This window comes from Phlebotomus papatasi, chromosome 1 (assembly GCF_024763615.1).
Source record: "Phlebotomus papatasi isolate M1 chromosome 1, Ppap_2.1, whole genome shotgun sequence".
Classification (NCBI taxonomy): domain Eukaryota; kingdom Metazoa; phylum Arthropoda; class Insecta; order Diptera; family Psychodidae; genus Phlebotomus; species Phlebotomus papatasi.
In genome coordinates, this window is record NC_077222.1 from 63,027,379 (window position 1) to 63,053,532 (window position 26,154).

The 26,154-nt window shown below is 34.2% G+C and overlaps 2 protein-coding genes across 4 annotated transcripts; one reads left to right on the forward strand and one right to left on the reverse strand.

Annotated features, from left to right (window-relative positions):
• Positions 1-4,129: 4,129 nt before the first annotated feature.
• LOC129799965 (V-type proton ATPase catalytic subunit A) lies at positions 4,130-18,512 on the forward strand. Of its 3 annotated transcripts, none has more exons than XM_055844284.1 (7): positions 4,130-4,249; positions 4,812-4,910; positions 4,978-5,172; positions 10,429-11,006; positions 14,769-15,274; positions 17,485-17,881; positions 17,954-18,512. In XM_055844284.1, exons 2-7 carry the CDS (start codon positions 4,835-4,837, stop codon positions 18,044-18,046), a joined length of 1,845 nt encoding a protein of 614 aa, XP_055700259.1. In that variant the 5' UTR covers positions 4,130-4,249; positions 4,812-4,834; the 3' UTR covers positions 18,047-18,512. The 3 variants fall into 3 exon arrangements, with proteins under 3 accessions (XP_055700259.1, XP_055700262.1, XP_055700261.1); XM_055844287.1 differs by lacking the exon at positions 4,130-4,249 and adding an exon at positions 4,638-4,691; XM_055844286.1 differs by lacking the exon at positions 4,130-4,249 and adding an exon at positions 4,655-4,720.
• Positions 18,513-19,098: 586 nt separating this feature from the next.
• On the reverse strand, positions 19,099-26,149 carry LOC129799976 (eukaryotic translation initiation factor 3 subunit F). Its single transcript, XM_055844305.1, has 4 exons — positions 25,925-26,149; positions 25,712-25,858; positions 25,426-25,649; positions 19,099-19,519 (listed from the first exon to the last, which is right to left on the reverse strand). The coding sequence occupies exons 1-4, from the start codon at positions 26,031-26,033 to the stop codon at positions 19,160-19,162; spliced, it is 840 nt and encodes a 279-aa protein (XP_055700280.1). The 5' UTR covers positions 26,034-26,149; the 3' UTR covers positions 19,099-19,159.
• Between the last annotated feature and the right edge of the window lie 5 nt (positions 26,150-26,154).

Below are 26,154 nucleotides of genomic sequence, written 5' to 3' on the forward strand. Positions count from 1 at the left end.
TTTTGCTTAAGAAAAATCAGAAGTATAAAAAATAAATAAAGTCAATTATAAATTTGAGAATTTAAAAATTCGCCATTTTTGAGCTTACATATCGCTCCTTGGAAATTACAAGGGGCCAACTCACTTTTTGGCGATTTTGAGGTTTTAATGCACTCAGACAGAGAATTTAATAAAATTTCAGATGATATGAGTCAAAAAATTTCGTTATTAGAAAAGTTTTTCAAAATTTTACTCTTTATGATTGCTTGCGCGGTTTTTTTGAAGTCAAGAGGCACAAAATAGATTTATCGTTCAAATTTTTGTGAAACAAGGGACTAACTCAAGCAAGTTGATCCAAGTGTCATTCTAATTTCATGAAAATTTGGGCATCATTTAGAGAATGATAAAGAGCTAACTCATAAAAAAAAACATATTTTGAAAGGTAAAAATATGTATGTTTCGATGTTTATAATAATGCTCATACAAATAGAAAAGATTTAAATTGTTTTTATTAACATACTTAATTGAGATAATTATTTATACAAAGTTGAATCTTTCATGCTGTCTCCTGAAAAATGTCTCAGATTGAGTTGGCCCCTTGTAATTTCCAAGGAACGATATTTACTACATAGCAAATAGCTAGAGACTTGCAAAAAATATTGTAGATTCCTTCAACCTTCTACTTTACAATTATGTACAGCCATAAGAAAAAATAACTTCAGGTAGTCAGGAAAAATTATTTTCTTTATGGGACACCGGTGTTCCAATCGTCCTTAAAGGGTTAAACCATTTCTTTGCTTTATTCAAATGGCTGGTTAGCAAACTCCCGCACCTTCTTAATTCCCCTCATCAGGCTCTTGACAAACTCTTCTCCACGGGCTCTGACGACGTTTTTCCATTTTTTGCTTGAAATCAGGCAAACTTATGGCTGGTTTCCTTTTACCTGATGTCCTCCTTCAAAATTCCCCAATAGTTTTCAATAGGACGCAGTTCCGGTGTGTAGGGCGGATTAAACTCTTTCTGCACATAAATGACTCTATTGTCGTATCCTTAGCTTAGTGGCTCATCATGGTGGAACATCATGGCTTCGATAGAGCGGCAGAAGACGTTTCTTGAGACACTCTTCGACCTCTTCAATGTAAATCTCTTTGTTCATGATCCCGGTCATGAAAAATTCTAGACTTCGAAGATCACACGAGCAAATTGCCATCCAAACCAAGTAATTTTTCGGCAACTTGGTGTAGTTCTTGTATCGATACTTGCTGTGTACATATGTGCGAGTCTTTGCCGCATAGTATTGTTGTCCAGGCAATTGGTGGAAGTCGGGTTTCACGATGGTTTCGTCGTCCATTAAAACACATCTTTCAAAACCTTTAAGAAGGTGATCATTCAGCTTTCTGGACCTTGTTTTGGCGGACTGTCGTTGCTTAGGCTTTATAAATTACTAAATCATTATTCTTCTTAATTTTATGAACTAGGTAGTGTGAAATACCCGTCTTTTTGGCCACATCTCGGAGGAATAGAGAAGGGTTCCTCTTAAAGTACCCCAGCACCCTTTTCTCCATGTCGCGGTCTTGAATTCCACGCTTTCCACCACCAGCTCACTTTCGGACAATCGTCTTTGTATCCTTGAATCGCAATACTACCTTTCGTATTCTTGAGCGCGACTTTCTGGTGAGTTTTCCTATTTCCGCATAAGTCGCATTTGGATTTTGTAGGTAAATGTCAACTATCTGTTGTCGGATTCTCTCCATCTTCTTGAGATATCTCAACCAAAAATCAATATTTTTTAACGAGAGTGGTATCAAAATAAAACTAATGAAATGCACTAAAAATGACAACTGACAAACAAAAAAGTAAACAATAGTTGAAACTATCAAAATCATATCAAGTGTTGGGGAAATTCAAACGATTCCACTTGAAAATAAGAGTTAATAAACTCTGTGCCTCTACTGTTCGTTGCACTTTCGCTGTTGAAATTGAAATAATATTAAATTGCACAATTCAATAACTATACAAAAAAATCTATTTTTACATATGAGAAATTACAATTTCTTTAAACTTGATCAGTAAATATACATAATTAGAGTTTAAAACCGGTAATTTTTGACTATGAGGTCTCGGGTTTGTGACCAGCCAGCTGTGGATTTTTCACATCCACAAACTGAGGCTGGTCTACCGTGATGTTCCGAAGGGAATTTAATCGATCCATTGACAAATTGAATCTTAATTTTAATGATAATTTTGAGTAGAAATTCTTCAGCACCGTAAAAGTACTCTGGTTTATATTTAATAGTTTCAGTCATGGAATAAAGTACGCTATAAGGAGATTATAAGAATTTTAGTTCTATCACGCCTTAGAGAATTCTTCTTCATGGCTACATTAATAAAAAAAAGTCTTGGATACTGATCACTGATCCTAAGTACACAAATCCTTTAAGTCTGATATTGATCGTAAATCCAAGAAGGTGACGGAGAGAGATTTTAAAATTTTAAAAAATGAAAACATTTACTCATGAATAGCTAATCAAAATTTCAAATACAAAATTCCTTGACCAGGAACTCATAAAAGTTAAGGAAAGATAACGGGTTGTTTATATTCCTATTTTTTCTAACAAAGGTTTCTGGTTTCATAATACCCTACTGGGGCTTCCCGAAACGTCTTTTTTTATTTCATGGATTTTGCTAAAAACTTTTCTCAGACAACTGATGGACAACATAAAAATGACATCTTGAGAAAAAGGGTATTTTTCATGGTGAGATAAGAACCACATTTTTAAACAAATTTTCTATTATTAAAAGAGATATCACGAACAATGAGTAATTTTTACAAACATTATGATCTCGGGGATTTGAGGTTACTAGTTTGGTATGTAAGTTAACCAAAAGATCTTGCAAAAGATTGACATTTAACTGACTTTGTCACTTGAACATACGTTCAGAAAAATCATAAAAATACGTGAAGATGTGAAAATAAAGAATAAAAATATAGAAGCAATAAAACCCATCATAAGCAAAAATAAGGTTCTGCTTTGGCAAAATTCCAGATCGTTCGAGACAAAAGTCTCTTTCCAGGACCAGAACTACTGAGGGTGTTGAAGACGACTGTCAAGCGAGTATCTTATTGAACTTAATGAATAGGCATGCGAATAGAAAATGAGAGAATTCTCTTTCTTCTTGGCGGACCGTCGTGCAGTCAAGTCGTCATTAAGATTAGCTCTTCGCGGACAGTCTGAGGCCCATTCCAGTTTTTTGTTCATAAGTTACATTTAAATAAATACAGTCACAGGGGGTCCCGGGATTATGTGTCTACTGTAGTAAGAAAAATCGATTACGTAGAGGCACATGAGAACAGTTACGTATTAAAAAAAAATGTTCCGGAGAAAAATTCCCCTTGTTCATTTTTTATTGGAATAAGCTAAAATGTCCTGTAGTTGGCCGGTTCCTCATCTCGGCTAATGGGGTTGTTTATTCAATTTACATAGATTTGCTATGATATGGTCTAGCAGGTCTAACATTATAAGGTCCATCTATACATAAAAATGCAAATCAGTGAAAATTTCATAGAAATTGGCTATATGTAAAATGTTAAAAAAAATTGATTAAAGAATTTCACCGGCAGACTTAAGGGCACTTCACCTTAGTCCTTCTTTTTCAAACAATGATAATATACTTTATTTTATTTTTTGTTTAGTAATAATTTAATATGGGCACTCAATGGGTCAAGTGGTAGAGCACTCGCTCTATGATGCAAGTGTACCGGGCTCGAATCCCCTTTAGGTCACCAGGAATTTTTCTGGCGTTAAAGGTGTTCGGATTGCATCCAGTGAGCTTCACTGCACTTGATTTCACGGGCATGGGACTGACAACCTCATCCCGTACAAGAAAAAAATAATAATGCGTGTCTAGAAATCCCCTTGCGAGAAGGCCTAGTTCTTCCATGGAATGTTTTGCCAGCATTATTATTAATAACTTAATATTTTCATTTTCTTCAAATTTGAAACCAGCGCACTAAAATTATTTAAATACATTTCTTTACATTTCTTACGCCCCGCAATGCTCGTAATGTAATAAAAGAAGGCGTGCAAAATTTAGCAGAATTTTCGACCAATTCATTCGACGAACCTCTCAAAAGTCGTGCCCTTCGGTCAGTCTTCGGGAGGTTTCGTGGGTCACAAGACCTGTCAGCTGAGAGTCTTGTGATTATTGATAAAATTGGTTCTATTTGATTTAGTTGGTTGCAATTTCCACCAAGTTTAGTCGTTTTTGCGTAAGTTCCACACAATTTTTCCACCCTCAGGGCAAACTTTGGTGTCCCTTCTGCAGATTTATTGAGAAATCCACTTGAAAAGTCCAGTATTTGCTGTAGTTTTTCCCAATTCCACTTTCTCACGAGAACAAATCACCTTGGCGAGAGAGAGGTAACAAAATTTTCTCCCTCAGAGCCACCCCCAATTCCTTTTTGGATGAGGGAGGGTGGATGTGTTAAAATTTCATTGAATGCTATTTGGATGGTGAGAAAGGTTTGCAATTGTGGGTGAATTTGTGGCAAAAAATGGGCAAAAATAGTGTGCCGAATGGGCTGTGCGATGAGAGAGGAGAGATTGCCACACATCGCCCATGAGAACATGTCATCGGGGAGAGAGTCATGTGATCAGTGAAAATTGCACATCGCCATTGGAATTGTGAGGAAAAGTGGCAGAATTCTCTGGGTATCGGTGGATTTCTTTGTGAATTTCTGGTGGATTTTTGTGCTCTGAGGGATTCTTTGGGTGGGGAGTGATGGGGATTTTGTTGATAATGAGGATTTGGGTGTTTTTTTTTCCTTGCAGAACTTCCCTGTCAGGATATCACCATGTCGAACCTAAAGAAGATTTCCGATGAGGAGAAGGAGTCCATGTATGGATATGTCTTTGCCGTATCCGGTCCTGGTAAGTCCAAGGAAGATGGTGCGGAGGGATTGACCTAGTTTTTTGATTGATTTTTCTTGCTTTACAGTGGTCACGGCTGAAAGGATGGCCGGATCTGCTATGTACGAGCTGGTCCGTGTCGGTTACTACGAACTCGTGGGAGAGATTATCCGTCTGGAGGGTGACATGGCAACAATTCAGGTATACGAAGAAACATCCGGTGTCACTGTAGGCGATCCTGTGCTCCGGACAGGAAAACCTCTGTCTGTGGAATTGGGTCCTGGTAAGTCTCACATGAATTCCTTCAAGCCCCTTTTAGCAATTCCATTTGATGAATATCTCCCCGGATTTCCAATGCTCTGCCCATGGTCATTCAAAAGAAGTGTCATATGATTTGAGAGGCCTCTTTTTTATGCTCAAAAAGTCTCCACTGATTAAGATAAAAAGAAAATAGCCCCAGAAATGTTCAAAAAACATCAGGAAAATCCTGAAGAATTACCCAAAGTCACAGAAAAAATTCCACTCATCCAGTTATCTCCCTTCTCTTCTTCATTTGCATGCGATATTTGCATTAAAAATTACCACAAAGTTAATTACAAAAAGCCATTTCTATGCTGCAAATTTTACAGACCATTATCTCTCCGGGTGATTAAGTAATAGTGGATTTGGTGTTCAAAAGAAACCCGATAAGAAGTGATAAATGCGTTGCTTTTGAGATATTTTTTCTTGCTTTTCACAAATTTATTTTTTGAAGGGAAGAGAGAGATGTCCAGCAGGAAAATTTATAGCTCCCTGATATGATTGATTAATTTGTGATTTAACTATCCTATTGAGGGATTTTTCTTTCGTTCGCATCCCAATAAAATCTCCAAAAAGAAAAAGCAATAAATCTCTTCTCCAGACATTTCATTTTCACCGTGTTCTTTTGTAATTTATTCAAACAATTGCAACACTCTTGACTCATACACATTCAACACTGGATTATTCCATTCTAATACACACAGAAATATTCATCAATTTACTGAATGGGTTTCTGAAAGCAAATTCATTGATCAAATTGGATCTAAATGCTGAATAATTGACAAAGAAGATATATTCAAATATTTCTTGGGTTAAAGTTTCATTAAAAAATATGGCATTAAGCTATTAAAGTTGTTTCATTATAAAATTGAATAAGCCACCTTGAATATTTTTCATGTTTGATAATGATGAAGAAAAAAACAAGTGTTATAGTTTTGTAAAGCATAAACCAGTACAGACATTTTGTACAGCCAAATGGAAAGCTTTGTAAACATTTTTCTCTAAAAGCCATTGTAAAATGCCTTTCATTATTGTTCAATTGACTGGAAAAATTTTTAAAGAGAACAATAATAATTTAAATAAAACCTAAAATATTCTCATTTAATTCCATATCTCTTTAGAATATTCTGCAATTTTTCAATAATATTTTTGCATGTGGTTTATTGCTGGATTTCTCAAGTAAAGGCCATATTGATACTGACTTGGAAGTGTTACGTAACGAGTAATTCTTCTCGTGACGATAATGAGATTTTACCGTGTGAAAAAGCTCTAGCATGGGATTTTCGGTATTTTGAGTAAAAGAACATAGAGATAATCTCTTGTTCAGGGTATTAATAAATTTATTTTGAGTATTTATATAATTTATTTCCAGTCGACCTTTTTGTGAAATTAAACAATATTTTATCACTGAGAGAAATCCGAAAAAGTTAAAATAACATTCCGGAAATGTTTATTTTACCCTGCAGTATTGATCCAAAATCGGTGTAAATATTACGCATTTTATGTGTATTAGGGGTTAAAGTTACCCTTTTCATGCCAATTTTACCCTTAAAAAGGTGTAAAATTAACATTAAAAAATATTGATATATTTTTACACCTAAAAAGTGTTAAAGTTATGAGGAAAAAAAGTTAATCGCATCCCCGTTTTTTCTCAGTGATGGAGAAATTTATAGAATTAGCGAATGCTCTATAAATTCTACGACAAATTCTGGATTTTTATTTTTTATTACACTTGTTTAGGTTTTTTTTCTAGTTTAAAAAAATCCTTTCAGTATTGTTTGGGTTCGGGCAAAAGGGAGCCTCAGTTTGAATCGGATTCTTCTTAAAATTCCTTTTTTTAACCCTTTAAGAACAAGATGTATTTTTTGATCGAAAATCAATAGTAAAAGAGAAACTAATAAACAAAATTAATTAGATGTCTTACATCTAGCCTTCCGATCAGACAGTCTGATTTGGTATATTTTTTGCTTCTATGAATGATAGGAACAAAAATAGCCTAAAAATTTAACTAATTTTTCTGGCGACACCAATGAATGATAATTTTTACTCTAATGAAAAATATAATGTATGAGTAGTGTATTTTCTATTCCCAGAAGGGTTTTGCTTAAAAAAAATTGTAAATATAAAAAAATAATAAAAATCATTTATCAATGCGGTCAATTGAAAATTTGTTACTTTTGAGATGAAATATTTACTATATACAGAAAAAAATATTTTGTAAAATTGTTCGTAAATGTTTGTGAAATCCTATGGAGAACTTATGATATGCTCGTGAATCATTTAACCCACAAACAAGTTCGTAAAATTTTGTATTTTTTCACAAACATTGTTCGTAAAATGATCATTTGACGAACATTTTTTGTACTTTTACAAACATTTGTTCGTAAATGTCCATAAACACACAAAACACTGTTCGTAAAATTTTGCCATTTGTTCGTATTTGTTCGTAAATTTTTGTTTGTATGGCAAAAATTTACGAACAAATAAGAACAAATGACAAAATTTTACGAACGATTTTTGTGTGTTTACGAACAAATGTTTGTATTTTTGATTTCTTACTATTTAGAGAAATTAGTTTAAAAAAATGGTAAAATTGCAATCATGCACTGCGCATATTTCATCGGCCATATAAAAGCAGATGAGGAAGATATCGGCCAGGAGTGTAGCAGGCATCGGCCGGAAAATAAAACCCAAAAAAAAATCATAAATTTGAATATTTTTCTAATTGATTACGTTGTACTCGAAGAAACATTCTCTGACATCCACCCCTTACCAGAACCCAACCATCAGGACCACTTTTTAGCACTTTCCAGGGAGATTTTTGGTGAAGGTTGTCTGCATCTTCTCATTTTCACCATATTTTTGATCCAATCCTGGAGCTCGGACTTAAGGATAAGAAATCCAGTTTCGGCTTGATTCACGATCCTCCGGTTCACAAGCTTACGTAGTACAAGCTTACCAGTGATTTCCCTTTTGAATGCCTTCCGGAAAGTTTATCATTCAGGATCATTCACTTGACTTTGCAGTCATTTTCAACCGACATAACCTCAACTGCTCGCGAAAATGACATCGAAATGCGATGAAAAATGGCCGGTGAGCTCTGTACTTGGAACAAAACGTACTTCCTCTCAATTAACAAATTAATTCTAATTATGCGTAGCGAGACAATTAAAAAGTGTTCTGATACTAAAAGTAGAATAATTGAGTAGTATTTTTTTATTCAGACATTTTCGTAAATAATTTAAATAAGGTATAATTCCTTATTTTGTGTCACTGAAATTCTAGTATAAAATCATAAGAATTTGAGAAATGGCTACTTTTTGATTAAGACTCTGACACAGTGATTCAATTAATTAGATGAATAATTATATTTTGTTAAAAAGTCGACGAAAAACTTAATTCAGAAGATCATATATATGAACAAACGTAATATATTTTGTATTAGATAATTGGTAAAACGTAGTTAGTAATTTTCAAATATTCATTTTTATCTTGGTGGCCGATATCTTCTGCAAGCTGGCCGATACAAGGTACATGGCCGATATATACTTCTCTTGCCTTATATCGAAATTGAACGGACTCTATGTAATATGTTTATTAACCGATTTCAATTAACTTTTTTTTCTTAGGTTGCCCTTCCCCACTTGAACTATTTAACCCTTTAAGGACGATTGGAACACCGGTGTCCCATAAAGTTGAAGAAATCTAGAATATTTTTTGCAAGTCTCTAACTATTTGCTATGTAGTAAATATGTAAGCTCAAAAATGGCGAATTTTTAAATTCTCAAATTCATAATTGATTTTATTTATTTTTTATAGTTCCAATTTTTTTTAAGCAAAACCCTTTTGGCAATAAAAACTACAATACTCATACGTAATATTTTTCATTAAAGCGAAAAATATTATTCATTGGTATTTTCAGAAAAATTACTTAAATTTTTGGGCTATTTTCGCTCCTATCGTTCATACACTGAAAAAAAAGAGGCTGCGATTAACTTTTTTTCGTCATAACTTTAACACATTTTGGATGTAAAAATATATCAACAGTTTTTAATGTTAATTTTACACCTTTTAAGGGTAAAATCAACATGAAAGAAGGATAACTTTAACCCCTAATACACCTAAAAAGGGTAATATTTACACCGTTTTCGGATCAATACTGCAAGGTAAAATTGACATTTCCGGAATGTTATTTTAACTTTTTCGGATTTCTCTCAGTGTAGAGGCAAAAAATACACCAAATCAGACTCTCTCCAAGGTTAGATGTAAGACTTATCATTGATTATGTTTCCCCAGTTTAATTTTTATTGTTGATTTTCAGTCCATTAAAAGTGTCTCGTCGTTAAAGGGTTGAAATAGAAAATGACCAGTGATAAGCCCAGATAAGCTTATTGCAGCTGAGATTCTTTACAGGTGACCTCGAAATGCGTGCAACTCGGGGTGCTTGCAACTCGGAATGCGTGAAAATTCGATTGTGAGTTAAATTTTGGGGGTAAAGAATCGCGTCGAGCCAATTTTATCCATTTTGACCGACAAGGACAGTTTGCTCGACGCGATTCTTTATCCCTAAAATTTAACTCACAATCGAATTTTCAAGCATTCCGAGTTGCAAGCACCCCGAGTTCCAAGCACTCCGAAGTTGACTGCAAAGAATCTCAGCTACCATAAGCTTATCTGGGCTTATTTTTAAATTCATTATTATTTTTATGTTGTCCCTTTTTTAAAATTATTCGGCCGTTAAGAAAATTCTTTAATAGTTTTGTTACATACTTTAGAAAATGTCATGCAAAAAGACTTGAAAATATATTTAAAAAAAAACATGACTTATGTAGTTACAGTATCATAAAAGTTTATATCTCATTTTTAAGAGCAAAATTCATTTCCAATAACTATAAATCATTAAAGTATTATCACATTTGTTACAATATAAAAGACCATTTGAGCTGTAAAGTCAACAGATAGTTATTTGGCTGCATTTCAAGAATGCCAAATACCCTGTAAATTTTACTAAACGTGTTCTTTTGAAGAAGAGAGTGGCTAAAATAACTGAAATTGTGCAAAACTGAATGATCAATCTTCAAAAGCGTATTGTTTTTCTTCCAAAATACTTGAAAAATATCAGTGGAATTTTTTTTGAGTTTGCTAGAGGAGGAAATTGATAAGAGAGAGAAGCGTCATGGTTGAAGTGGGATTGTATCTCTCATTGCTCTCTTGGTTTTCCTTAACTTCTTTCTATCAGGCATCATGGGGAGTATATTTGACGGTATTCAGCGTCCATTGAAAGACATCAACGAACTTACTAACTCCATCTACATCCCCAAGGGTATTAATGTGCCCTGTCTGTCACGTGATATGTCTTGGGATTTCAATCCACTCAATGTGAAGGTTGGTTCCCACATCACTGGGGGCGATATGTACGGAGTTGTGCATGAGAACACTCTGGTGAAACACAAGATGATTGTTCCACCACGTGCTAAGGGTACTGTGAGGTACATTGCCCCACCAGGCAACTACAAGGTCACGGATGTTGTGCTGGAGACGGAATTCGATGGGGAAATCACCAAGCACACCATGTTGCAGGTCTGGCCTGTGCGTCAGCCACGTCCATGCACGGAAAAACTGCCAGCCAATCATCCACTTTTGACTGGCCAACGTGTCCTGGATTCTCTCTTCCCGTGCGTCCAGGGTGGTACTACGGCCATTCCCGGTGCTTTCGGTTGTGGCAAAACTGTCATCTCACAGGCTCTGTCCAAGTACTCCAACTCCGATGTCATCATTTATGTGGGCTGTGGGGAGCGTGGTAATGAGATGTCTGAGGTAAGTTGTAAACTGACCCAATAAATCTTTTTATTAGCTTCTAGTTTATTCTGGACTTTAATACAATCTACAATGTTTCGTAGCTATTTTTCTATTTTTAAAACTTTCCACGCTATTTTTATCTTCTCTCAATTATCCGTTGAAGTAATTAAATTCCAATGAAATCGCCGGAAAGGTGTTATGTCTGTGAATTTTTTATGAACTTTTGAAAAATTACATGCAATTTTTGTAAGATTACAAACTCGAGAAATATTGCATTTAATCAATTTGTTTCAAGTCATTTAGCTCTGATTATTTTATTTTTTCTATTTTTAACAAAATTTGCAAAAGTTTTTGGAGTTATAAGGCATAAAAACAATTTTTTAAAGTTACTTCAAGTCCAGTATTTATTTAGAAACGTATAAAATTTACTATAATTTTTCAGAAAGATACATTCTAAGATGTTAAGAATGATTTTAAGCCACACCCTCTTGCCCAAGAAAATATTTTCTGCTTTATTTCATTTTATATAATTAATAAATTGTTTTAAAATATTGATTTTTTTTAAATTTTTATGGTGATATTTCTTTGAAAAATTTAACAGTTGTTTTAGATATAAAAATATTTGGACTTAAAAAAATAACGGTTCTTATTTTTATAGAATTTATAATAATACATTTATTTATCAGAAATATTGGGAATTTCGATTTGCACTAGAGAAACTGCAGGATTAACCTTATTATTATTATTATTTTCTTTATTTGACGGGACGTCACAGGATTGACCTTAAAATTTTAACAAGATTTTAATAAATCTACCGTCGATGTTTGACAGCTGTCACCCAAATATCGAGAAGTCGAACATAGGACATTTGAGTATAAAAATTCACCTCTCTTTCTTTTTTAAAGATTTTCTATATGCTTATCCCATTTTTTCACACTCTTCTTCTTCTTTTGAATGTGACAAAAAAATCAATTTCGGTCAATACAAATTTAGGTAACCTAAATTATTGAAATTGAGTGAATTATTATAACGTATTATAAAAATGAATAACCTGACACTGTTTTCTGAGGTTTAACCTCTTTCCTGAAAAGCCCAAATAGACTTAGGCTGGTCCTCGAGAATATTTATCTTGTAAATTTTGGCAGTAGGGCAGACTGGGGCAAAAGGTCACAAATCGAAAAATTCAAAATTCAATATCTTCCAAGGTAAAAAAGATAGCGGCTCAAATTTTTTCTATAGATAGCCTCCATAGATATATATAGTTTCATACAATTCGAACAAGGAATTTAGAAAATAAAAAATATCGAAATTTTTAGCCCTATTTTTGAAATATTTTCCTTGCAGAAGATAACAATTATTACCTACTTATTTTCCAAAATTTCTGCACTGGTGAATATTTTCTAAATAATTTGTATTCTTTAAATACGAATCCGCTTTCTATTTTAGAATTTCACAAAAGTTCTTTTCTCCAGAAATCCTTTTATTAAAAATGGCCACTTGGGGTAAAAAGTAGCAAAAGGTATAGAGCAAAAAGTAACAAAAAAGTAAAGCAATTTCTAATGTATCACGGCGAAAAGAAACGTCATTATCATGTCTCGCCGCTTGTTGTTTGCATTGGTCAAACGATTTATAGTCTTTTGTGTGTTGTTTTTTTCTAAAATAGCTTGAAAAGCGCTTTTCTCGTTTTCTCACTTTTCTCGCATTTTACAACGCTGTTTTACAAAGGTGGTAAATGAATAAATTTTCTATGAAAATATATCCTCTAGATATTTTCTCAAATTTACGGAAGCCTGTAATGAAGCGAATCAAAATATGATAATACCCAATGTCTGATACTATTTGCCCCAGCATTTTTGAGAATGGTCACAAAATTACCTTTTATAAATCGGCTCGATAACCGTATTTCCTTACAAAATAGATGAATATTACTTTCACAAAGTTGTAGAGCGGTAAATTTCCTATAAAACTGCGCTAATTTTAAATTTTTAAAACGCTCGAGTAGCTTGTAAAAAAAATAAAATATCCGTTTTGTGACTTTTTGCCCCAGTCTCCCCTAAAGAATTAGATGAAGGAAATTTATGCAAAGGACGTCTAATTCATGTTCCTAAGTCATACACTGAGACTTATAGCAGTTTGGGATTAATCTTAAGTGCAAGATTTAGCAGGTGAAATATTCTGGAGGATAAGCCTGGGCCTATTTGGCCAAGAACGCTTAGAAATTGAAATTGTAATGACTTCTAAACATCTAATTGGTTCTTGGTCCCTTAAGTGCGAATTTTTCCTATTAAGAAATTAAAGGGGTTCAGTAATATGGTTAACTCTTACGTATGAACACAGTCTAAAGCATCTTATTAGACCAATTATAAAGGGTCCAGTGAAAAGCCTGAAAAGCCAAAATCCCAAATAATTCAAAATCTCGAATAAGTTGAAATTCCGAATGGATGAAAATCCTGAAGAGGTCGAAATTCCGAATGGGTCGAAATCCCAAATAGGTTGAAATTCCGAATGGGCAAAAATCATGAATAGGTCGAAATTCCGAATGGATAACAATCTTGAATAGGTCGAAATTCCGAATGGATGAAAATCCTGAAGAGGTCGAAAATCCGAATGGGTCGAAATCCCAAATAGGTTGAAATTCCGAGTAGACAAAAATCCCGAAAAGGTCGAAATTCCCAATGGATGAAAATACTGAATAGATCGAAATTCCGAATGTGTCGAAATCCCAAATAGGTTGAAATTCCGAATAGGCAAAAATCATGAATAGGTCGAAATTCCGAATGGATAAAAATTTTGAATAGATCGAAAATCCGAATGGGTCAAAATCCCAAATAAGTTGAAATTCCGAATAGACAAAAATCCCGAATTGGTCGAAATTCCGAATGGATGAAAATACTGAAGAGGACGAAATTCCGAATGTGACGAAATCCCAAACAGGTTGAAATTCCGAATGGATAACAATCTTGAATAGATCGAAATTCCGAATGGGTAAAAATCATGAATATATCGAAATTCCAAATATAAGCCAAAATCTCGAATAGGTCGACATTCCAAATGGGTAAAATTCCTGAATAGGTCAAAATTCCGAATGGGCCAAAATCCTGAATAGGTCGAAATTCCGAATGGGCCAAAATCCTGATAAAGTCGAAATTCCGAATGGGTCAAAATCAGCCAAAATCCTGAATTTTTAAGAATATTAAAGCTACTCTCACTTTTACACCGCAGCTTGCTATACGCAAAGGAAAATTTTCCACACATTATCCTCTGTATAATTTAGTTCCTTTCAAGATTTCGACCCATTTGGAATTTTGGCTTTTCGGAATTTTGGCCGTCAATCCCGGTACTGATTATAAGATATGTCACTCTTAAATTTCTCGTATAAGATTTTTGGTAGTCTATGAAAATTTTTTTGTTTTCTTTAATTTTTGGGCAATGCAATGGGGAATTGGAGCACATGTTGTGATTTTTCAATCTGGACCCGATCATAAAATATTATGTTCTTGTAAAGTGACATGGGGCTAAATTTCAAATGCTATTTTTTCGGAAATTTCTAAAGGATGCTGGGCTTTATCGTAATGTAATGTAGAGAGAAAAAAAGAACTGAATATAAATTAAATTATGACTAGCCAATAGTTTTTTTTGCAATTTTGTGAAAAGGGGCGTTACCTAAATTTATTATGGGCGTGGCTTATTTTAAGATTCAAACGCTTCCGTTCACGAGAAAACCGATAAAAAATACAAAAATAGATTCCTACAATATCACTTGGCATTCTTCATTTTTAGGTACTCAGGGACTTCCCTGAGCTGTCGGTGGAAATTGACGGTGTGACGGAATCCATTATGAAACGTACGGCTCTTGTGGCCAATACCTCCAACATGCCTGTGGCTGCTCGTGAAGCCTCCATCTACACGGGTATCACATTGTCCGAATACTTCCGTGACATGGGCTACAACGTCTCCATGATGGCTGATTCCACATCTCGTTGGGCTGAGGCTCTTCGTGAGATTTCTGGACGTTTGGCTGAGATGCCTGCCGATTCCGGCTACCCAGCCTATTTGGGTGCTCGTCTGGCCTCCTTCTACGAACGCGCTGGACGCGTCAAGTGTCTGGGTAATCCAGAACGTGAGGGATCGGTGTCTATTGTGGGTGCTGTCTCGCCACCTGGTGGTGACTTCTCTGATCCCGTCACATCCGCCACCCTCGCCATTGTGCAGGTGTTCTGGGGCTTGGACAAGAAATTGGCCCAGCGAAAGCACTTCCCCTCCATCAACTGGCTCATTTCATACAGGTACGTGATTATCTATTATTCACACTCTCAAATACTTACTTGTTTTTTTATTGCTTGTACTCAAAAGAGAAACTGATGAATGAGGCAATTGATAAGACAATCGTGTCACAATACTTGGAAGACTGTAGTAAAGTACGCGCTTTGAATTTACGATGTTTTTCAAATTAATTTTAATTTTTAGTCAAAGTCCGGAAACGCCATTATCCCTAACGTAGAAAAGGTCCCGAAAAGACAAAATTTCGAAACTCCACCCTTTCGTTATTTAAGTATAGTCCAAAATCTGGGGCGCCAATATCTCAAAAAGACAAAATCCCGAAACACCAAAATTCCGGAAAACCAAAAATCCTAAAAGCCGAGACCCCAAAAAGTCAAAATTCCGAACAGTTCAATATCCGGAAACGCCATAATCGTGAAAAGCCTAAAATTCCAAAACGTCAAATCAGGAAAAACCAAAATATGAAACACCATAATCCTGAATGGGAAGAAAGTCCTGAAAAATCAAAATTTAGGATATTACAGTCAAGTGTGCTAATCCGGGCGCTTCGCTATCTGGATCGTTTATGACTAATCCACTTAAAATAATATTTTTATTTTTATTTCCGTAATATAGTCACTACAGTAACATAATATAACTATTTAAGTTTGAGAAAAAGCAAAATTAATATTTTTATCCATTAACTCTTTCGCGTCACATTTTTATTCATCAGATGAATTCATGTAAAATTGAGTTTTTTCTAATGCTTTATGATCAAATATAATAGTTCAGAGAGGAAAAAAATTTTCCATTGCGTGAAAACTCGGAAAAACCCCGGGTCATATATGACCCTGTTGTCCTCGAGGGAAGTGTATTTACCATTTTCAAAATCTATATCACGGGCTTTTTAAGAGTTTTTTTTGCTTGAAATTGTTAATTTGGCCAAAACCATGGCAAGCTGGATTGTCTTGATGAACACTGTACTCCTGGTGTTCAAGGAATCTTCCTGGTAATCCCTTGAACAGTCACTGTCACAATATTTTGAGTGGTATTTGGCAAAAATAAACTTATCCACATATTTATTCACACACAATACAATTGCACAATATGAGACGCTTGCAGAATACTCTAAAATATTGCAAAATATGTTATAATTCATCAGATATAAGATGAAATGTCCAGGAGCAAGATGTCCCACCTGCATTTCACAAAGAAAAACAATGTCCCAACTACATTTCGCTATATGTTTGGGACGAAAACACTGTTACCCTTGGGGACCATAGGGTCATATATGACCCGGAAAATTCTACACGCTTTTCTGGAAAATTGAGAGTAGTTTATTATATTAAAATATGCAATATACAATCTTTGGATATTCTATTTTGTGTTTCTAAAGAACTTTTTGCTGAAAAAAATAAATTAATATAAAAAATTTTGAAAAAGAAAAGTCATTTCACAAAGTTCGAAATTAGTGCTTTTTGATCTCAAATATTTTCTTTTCCTGAATATCTGGAGTCTTGAGAAAATTAGCCAAGAATCTTACATCCTTCTATTATGATGTCGTGCACAAACCGATAGATTTCAATTAATTTAAATAGTCAAAAAAAAAATGTTTTTTCCCCGGGTCATATATGACCCTAATGACGCGAAAGAGTTAAGGCCGAATTAGACACAGGCTGATCCTCGAGAGTATTTAGCTTTTAAAATTCGATAATAAAGGATTAGGTCAAGGAAATTCATGCAAAGGACCTCTAAATGATGATCCTAAGCCCTAAGTAAATGACAGTTTAGGATAAATTTTTATTGCTAAATTTTACAGGCTAAATATTCTCGAGGATCAGCCTGAGTCTATTTGGGCCTTTAGACTAGACTTAGACCCGTGAACAATTTAGCTTTCTATTATCAAGACAAGACTTTCAACTTATATGGGGACTAGATTTCAGTTTATTTCCTGCCTTTTGGATCCAACGATCCTTTCATAAGACTATATGTATAAGACTAATGGAGGGATCGTTGAATATCTGAAGTTAATATCTCATTCCGTTTAGTCTCAGGCTTTTTTGTGGATGAGGAAATATGTTGTATGGAATATTTGTTTTTATAAAACAGAATTGATAACGTTGTTCTGTTTCTCTTTCAATTTGAGTATTTTTTTTTATATTTTGAATGGTTCTTTGGTCGTCATGAATCCCCGGGAAGCGCATTTTAATCATTTTAATGAAATTCTTCCTTGCAGTAAATATATGCGCGCCCTTGATGATTTCTACGATAAGAACTTCCCTGAGTTTGTGCCATTGAGGACTAAGGTAAAGGAGATCCTGCAGGAGGAGGAGGACTTGTCGGAAATTGTGCAATTGGTGGGCAAAGCTTCCTTGGCTGAGACAGACAAAATCACCCTCGAGGTGGCCAAATTGCTCAAAGATGACTTCCTGCAGCAGAATTCCTATTCGTCCTACGATCGTTTCTGTCCTTTCTACAAAACCGTGGGCATGCTGAAGAATATGATCACCTTCTACGATCTGTCGCGCCATGCGGTAGAATCTACGGCTCAGTCGGAGAATAAGATCACGTGGAATGTCATCCGCGACTCAATGGGCAACATTATGTATCAGCTGTCGTCGATGAAGTTCAAGGTAAGTTGAATGGAGGTTTTTTTTGGTCTTTTTTGGGAAGGTAAAAAAATGATCTTTTTTTTTTGTTTGAAGGATCCCGTGAAAGATGGAGAGGCGAAGATTAAGGCGGACTTTGATCAAATGTACGAAGATTTGCAGCAAGCTTTCCGCAATTTGGAAGATTAAATTGCATATTCCCCCCTCCCCCATTTAGAGAAAAAAAAATATTATGAGAGAAGTGTTTTAAAAATAAAAGAAAAAATCAGAAGATAAGTCGCATTAGTAAAGAAGTGACGTACAATAAATAAATTAATTTTGAGTGAAGGCAAAACAAAGAAAAAATATTCAATTCGATTACACAAAAAATACCCACAATTGAGATAAAAAAAAATGAAATTTAAAAAGTTTTACTGTGCAAATCTGTATGTGCATTATTGTAAATTTGTTAAATTTTAAAACAATATTAATTGTAAAATTTATGATTAAAAAAAAGGAATTTGATGCAAAGTCCTTTGAAGAAAAGAATAAAATAAATAAAAAATGGATATTTATAGCTATCAGAGACAAAAAAAATAACTCCTAATATTAATAATATTTAAAAATGAATAAAAAATAATATGCATTCCAATTTCAATTAACATGAGAAAGAAAATTTTAATGATTCTTCGTAGAACAAAAAAAATATTGAGTAGATTTTTGATCGAGTTGATTAAAAATTTGTGTTTAATAAAAAAAACAAGCACAATTTTACTTCATCAAAAAGAAAAACTCATTTTCGGCACTAAAGTCAAATCTCACTTTGACCAATAAAAAAACAATTCTAGTGAGAAATTTTTAACAAGGTTTTTTTTCAAATCTTCTCTGTGGTGCTTGGAATTTGTCATTTCATTTTTTTCCTGCATGTCCCCTTTTTCCACTGACTTCCCTTTCCCCTTTTCTTTCAATTTAAAAACCTTTCCTTAGTGTTTAGAATTTTTTTTTGATGAAAAAAAATATTGTCCTTGATTTATTCATTGAATAAAAAAAAGTGGGGTTTTTTCTGCTAGAATTATTGTTCCAGTATTAAAAAAAAATCATTTTTCATGCAATATTGCATTAGATATTGTTCGTTAATTCGTCGATTGTTAAGAAGATTGCATATAAAACAAATTGTAAAAAATTGTACCATCAGCAAGTGAAGGTAGATGAAAAATTTATTGTGTTGAAGAAACAACGTGAAATAAAATAGACAAAAAAAATACATTTCACCAATTTCTCTTTATTTTTCCTCTCAAATCTCGCTCAGAACTTTTGAGTCATTTAATTGGAGCAAAGGAAGGGAAGTTTCTCATTGAGTTGCAGCTGAGTCTTGATGAGTTGCGACAGAGTCACCACCATCAGCAAGTCCTTGACATTGGAATTGAACATCTGAGCGAATTGATCTGTAGACATATTGGGAACAGAGTGAATCAGGTCCAAAAGGGCACGTCCGACTGAGTTATCAGCCTGCTGCTTTCCCGACAAGACATCCTCCACATACACCAAAACCTGATCCAACAAACTCAGAAGTTTACTGGCAGCTTCAGCCACTTGGGCCAGGTCCACCATTGGCTGGACAGCTCGTGATCGGGAAGAATTGGACACGCCGATGGTCTTCTGGCAAAGCTGAAGGCCAACAGTCTGCAAATTGCATCAATAAATTAGGTGACGCTTCCAAAGAAACCTCCCGCATTGAAATTGTACAAAAACTATGCCATCTTGATCGGACTCAAACTTTGTCAAAGTATTTTTTGCATTCCCCTTTTGTTCAAAGAGGCATTTAACGTTTTTGAAAGACGCCAAAATTTTTATTGTTTCCAATCGCACATTATTAAATTATTATTTTTATTAAATTTTTATGGATTTGTTAATATCGCCTTTGGTTTTGTGTGCTCGCTGAAGTCAGTCTGTTTCCTTTATTGTTTTTGTGCATGCAAAATTTTGTTTTTTTTATTTTCATGTGTATATTAATTTTATGGAAAGTCACTTATTTTTATAATTTGTATAGTACTTAATAATTTAGGTACCGTGGCCAGTGACCGCCCGGTCAACCTGTCAGAACGATCAAGGGCATATTACACATTATTATAATACTAGCAAAATTTTATGCCCTGAGATCAGGCTCAAAACGCAATGTACATAAATTAAATATAAAGGAACTGGTCCAAACTATCGCCAAAGATGAGCCTAAGCCCGATTTAAGCCCGATTGGGATATTATGTAAAAATTACCGAGACTTAAACCAAAAGGCACTGCCAGTTCTTTCGAAATTAACGATATCCTTCTGAAATTACAAGTTTGATTTTATTTCTCTAAAACGGCTTAACTGAAACGATCTTAATGAAATTCGGGTCGCGCTCGATGTATAACTAAAGCTTTAACCCCTTTAATCAATGGCAATGGCCTCAATTTTTACCTCCAATTAAAGGGTCGTCTTTAAAGGGTTAAGTAAGTTAAGAATCAAGATTTCAAGATTATCCACAATTGACGAAATGTCAGTTCTGACAAATCGTCAGTTAAATCAGCATTTGTCGTAACTTCATTTTTGCGATTTTGAGATAATATACATATTTGGAATCGGCGTAATTTTGTTTATTAAACGCACTTGAGAAAAAGAAACTTTTATATGCCCATTAAAAATTATTTTAAACAAAAATTATCGTAAGTGCCCTTAATTAATAAAAATTTATCAGAATTTGTCGTAACTTCCATTTTTGGGGAAGTTACAAGTTTTCATACAAAATTTTCTTTAATCAGCATTTGCCGTAACTTCTTTTACTCGTTTGCGAGGCTTTTGTAATTTGCAGCAAAAATGTAACATTTCTCATTAAAACGTCCACAAACTCTTCCAAATATCCAAAGACAGTGAGAATAATGCAACATTAAATCTTTTTAATTCAATATTTCTGAAAAAAAGTAAGAAAAAACCCTTCCCATCTGTCATTAATTCAAAACAAAACAAGCGACGCGGCGAACAAAATTTATTCAATAAAATTTATGAAATAAAAGCTTTTAGGGGCAGGGATAAGAGTTTAATTGATTAATTTAGTCAAATAAAGGCCCTGATTATCACTAAAATAATTCAAATTTATATAATGTATTTTAGAAAATTGTCCTAATTTCCAAAATCTCCACACACATTGGAAGTTACGGCTTTATAAACGATGGAAGTTACGATAAAATATTATTGTGTTTCTTCTAACATATTTCTCAATATCTCAGCTTTTAAATAATTTTTGAAAGTGATTGAACAGAATTCTGTTCGCTTGGTACGTAATCCCAAGAATTGTGTTTATGCACAGAGAGCGACAATCAGAACAAGTGATTCCCAACCACAATTTTAACCCAATGTAGAGACTGGAAAAAATCCTGTCTCCACCCGGGATCGAACTGGGGTCTTTTCGCTGTCTAGGCGAATGCTCTACCAACTGAGCTATGGGGACACACTGGCTCTGACTGTCTTTTTGCCACTGATCTTGATTAATTGCCAACGTGCATTTCAACTCGTTTTCGACTCGTACCACAAGTCTTGCCAATAATAATATTTATATTTATATAATTTATATAATATAATTTAAATAATGTTATTAAGATTTTCTTAAGTTAAACAACAGTTTATTAGTGCCACTTTTATTATTTTGGCTCAAAAGTATCGTATTCGGGGCTCATTTTTAAGAAAAATAAAGCTCAACTGAAAATTTCGTCTCCTAAAAAGTTGTCAAAAGGAAGTTACGACAAATGCTGATTTAACTGACGAAATATCTTTATTTTTCTTCTAAATTTGTTGAAATATCGTCATATAAATTAGGAACATTAATTATAGGCTTTAAGAAAACTTAATCGTAAATACAGGAAATGCAAATAAAATTTTTGGCCTGTGATAAACCCAGAAATATTTATGCAAGATGTGATGCTTCTGCAGATATTCTCAAATTGTTGTACTGCAATGCGTACGTCTACAAATATGTACCTTTTCGATTAAATTACAATACCAAACACAGTATTTTGATAAGTAATTCTCTTTTTGGTCAATCTTTTATAGATATATTCTTCATCAAGAAAGATTTCTGCATGAAACTCTTCAAATTGTTTGTATCTTGAGAATTCCAAGAACCTCCGAGAGATTCTTGGAATTATTTCAAGAAAACAAGAAATTTGACGTTTTGAACTCTTGAAATATTGATTCCAGAATGGCAAATCTTAAAATCTACACGGTTTGTATCTTGGATTTTAAGATATCTAGTTATTTGACAGACTTAATCTTCATTTTTTGATTTCAGAATACCGAAATCTTAAAATTTTCTCTATCTTTGTCTCAGAATTAAGGCTGATATACTAAAAATAATGGGGATAGAATGTCCAATTTGCTCCTTATAGATTTATAAACAATTTTTTTCATAAGGAAAAAAATATCTGTTATGGGGCCGCGGAGCCATTCAAATGGGTAAAAATTTTCATGCAAGCTTTGGTCAAGGGAAAATAAAGAAATTTTCATTTTTCCTGCAACCATTTTAGAACTATTATAAAGAAGAATGGGCAAAAGTGGTTTAGGGTCGAATGATCTGACCTGTTCGACAGGGAACCCCTATTGATACTCTTGCCAAAGTGTAGAAATTTATTTAATGTATCTAACAAAATGTAAGTATATCATGTTTTGTTCATTAATCTACAATTTTCGATAAGGATAGGTTTTTAAATTTCCTATTCCAAATGATATATGAGTATGGTGTCAATAGGGAGTTCCTAAATTGTCAATAGGTGTTCCTTTCTCCCTATAAAATTAGGTACAGTGTGGAGGGATAATAACATACTAAATTTCTGTGTACAACTGTTCTGGAGTAATATGCCAAAATAGTATTTTTCGAAGGGATAAAAGCGTTTTAACAAAAACTCCCGGCGAATATCGTCATGGGTCTCAGCAATTTTTCATTCTACACCATTGCTTTATATATGGAAATTCTAGGAAATGTAGGAAAATAATTTTTGAACTGTCATCTTAATGAACTCAAAATATAGATAAAAATGTTAATTACGACGGAAGATATAGGCCGGCCAATGTTCAAATTTCGAATCAGGACCAGTTTTTTTTCGATAAAAGAAAAAACTTAAGATTCCCGACCTCCTTGACCAAAGCTGTAAAGGGATCAAAAAAAATTCCTAAAATGGCTCTAGCTCTGGTTTTAAGATCTTGTGAAATTCTACATCTCTTCTTAATACCGGAAGTTCGTAAAAATACCGCTAGAAAAGGTATTACAGTGGGACCTCGATAGAGTCAACAAATTATTTCCAGACCTGTTGACTCTATTGGATTCGTTGACTCAATTGGAGTCCGATAAAACTTAAATAAAATGTGAAGTTTAAATTTTAAAGAAAATGTGGAAATCAGGGTCGTATTAATAATCTTCCATTTGACTTATGGGTGCTCATACGAAGACTCCAAGTCAATATCTTTAACCATTCAGCACTTTAATCTTAAATGTACAAAAAAGGACGCTTTAACCGTTTTTTTTTGCTGACCATTTTTATTTTTGTGTCGCTTATTTTGTTTTTGATCCAAATTTTCTTAAATTAAAAATGTAACTTAAAATTAATTTAGACGTTTTCTTTGGAAGGGTAATTTTTATGGTCGTTTATCCATGTAGTACGTAGTACATCTTTTTTTAAACAAGTAAGTTCTTTAAAAAGTTTGAATAAATTTAGAAAAAGTTTCTTCACTATGTTGTACTCAAAATATATAGCATCCTGTACGTTTTTCCTTACATTACAAATTTCCTTATATTGCGGTTATACGCTTAATCAAAAAATCTTAAGACAAGAGAAAAAAGACAAGAGAACCTTCAATCGGTCAAAACGCTTAAAATCACGAAAAGAAAATTATTTTGTTGAAAAATTATTACATGGTTAATATACGAATTTTATCATAATATTACCATGTAGGGGAAAGTGGTCTGCCTTTGAACGAAAAATGATGTTCAAAATTTGAGATTTTTTTCAGAGTAAACTACAACATGAGTTTTACTTTGCACTACACCAAAAAAATCTCTTGTTCATTAAGCTTCTATGCTTACCCCATTCAGGACTCGCAAGTCCTCAGTTTTTCCTGGTGAGGAACTTGAAAATGTGATGTCGATATATTCAAAGGCAGCCTGCATGGTCTGCCTTTGAATGTGGTTAGGCAGCCTTTGAATCTTAATTTTTCACTGAGAATATTAGGGCTGTAACATTAAACGGCCCATAATTGATTAGCATGAACCCTAATGCACTCAATAAAACCACCACTGTAGTCAAAAGTCATTATACAACAACATTTATTACATTTTTCTGAAGCTCTGTTTTTCACTTGAAAATTTGTAATAAAACGCAATTGAAGTTGACAATTGTCAGTTTGAAACATCCTGGCCGGAGCAAGATAGCATGTTATAAGTATTTGTATGACATTCGTCAGACCAAAGTAGGAGTTCTATTCTGCTCCCGGACAGGAAGCTGTCAGATGTTTCAATGTATGGAAAAAGAGGATTCAAAGGCACACAACATTAAGATTCAAAGGCTGCCGCAGAGCAATATTTGCAAACTTTTATCACCCACAAAAATTGTCTCATCTGAATCAAAATGTATTTGGAGAAATACCATCCAAGAATAACCTTCTATGATTCACAATAGAAGATTTGTTCGAAAAATTATTTTGATCATGAAAAAACACATGAATTGTGGAACATCAAAATTACAGTTTAGAGCTCAGTGTCGTTTTTTTGCCCTAGCACCTAGAAAATAAGAGCTAGGGTCTGCATTTTCTGATGACTTGTGAGGATTATGAATAACTATCTAATAGTTAATAGAAAAGAATTTATGCTTTAAAGAGAACTGAAAAAATTACGATATTCAAAGGCTGCCGCATTCAAAGGCAGACCACTTTCCCCTACTTACATAAATATTTTTCTTTTGTTAAAAACGTTACATTGATACACCAAAAAATCATATAATATTATTAGTTCAATGATAAAGGAAAAGTTGACTCTATCGGAGTCCGTAGACTAAAAAATAGCTATTGACTTTATTGAAGATTGACTCTATCGAGGTCCCACTAAATGTATAAAAATCCAATTTTATACATTTCTTAACTTAAGGCTCTATGGAACGTATCGAACTAGAACTTTAAAATGTTACAGTTGGACCTTAGACCTTTCTATTAAAACAAAACTTGACCTCTTTCGATCTCTCTGACCCGAGCTATGAAGCGTTTAAAATGAAAATTTTAAAATGGTCATTAACTCTGGTCCTAATGCTCGGAAGTTCAAGATATTGGATGATTTGGAAAGGTTTTATGCTAAAACTCTTGAAAACACCGCAAATTCAGAATTTTTATCGAAGGGCCGGAATGCGTGCAAATTCGATTGTAAGTTGAATTCTGATATAAATTTCACAGAACATTTATCTTTATGCACTCTAAAACTTCAATATTGAATAGAAACTACGAATTCCTATGTGGTTCACGTAAGAATCTCACATACAATGGGCTTATTAAACCTTTTTAATTACTGTGAACTTACCTCTGGAGCATAACTGGTGATTTCAATGTTGATGGGCGTGAACATGTTGCCAGTTTTCCCTCCAGGCACTCCCAGAGACACGCAAACGAACGCCTTGAGACCCATCCGGCCTCCCTGGAGCGAAGTATCCACTGTCACATGAACCGGATTGTTGCACTCCCTGGAGTAATACTCATGAATCACAGAACTGTGATTCGTCACTTCATTCCCAGTTGCCCACCAGCCTGCAAAATACATCCTGTGTTAAGTTACTAGAACCAGTACCCTGACCAGAAAGTCTCCTTACCAACGATGTTCTCTGAGGCATTCACTCTCCGATTGAGATCATACACTTCATGGGCATAGCCCAGTTCTGCCTCCACTTGGTCGTCATGCTCCTTGTGTGGGACACAGAAGCAGTTTGATACCTCAACAATTCCCTTGTCTGCATTTCCTGGAAGCACAAAATATGCCTTTTACTAGGTATTTCAGCCGGAAAAGCCCCAAAATATGTTCTAACCTAAAAGGGTTCCGATGACACGTTGGGAATCTGCATTCCTCCGTTCATACGCATCAACTATCTGATACAGCACCACCGGATGGACGCGTACAGTTAAATTCAGAGCCATGGTGTATGAAAAAACTCTATTTTGCACTAGAAATGGGGAAAAATCAGGATTTTCCAGAAAATAATAAAAATGATAGCGTGGTAGTCAGCGCACACTGCGGTCGTGGACGGAAATAGAATTT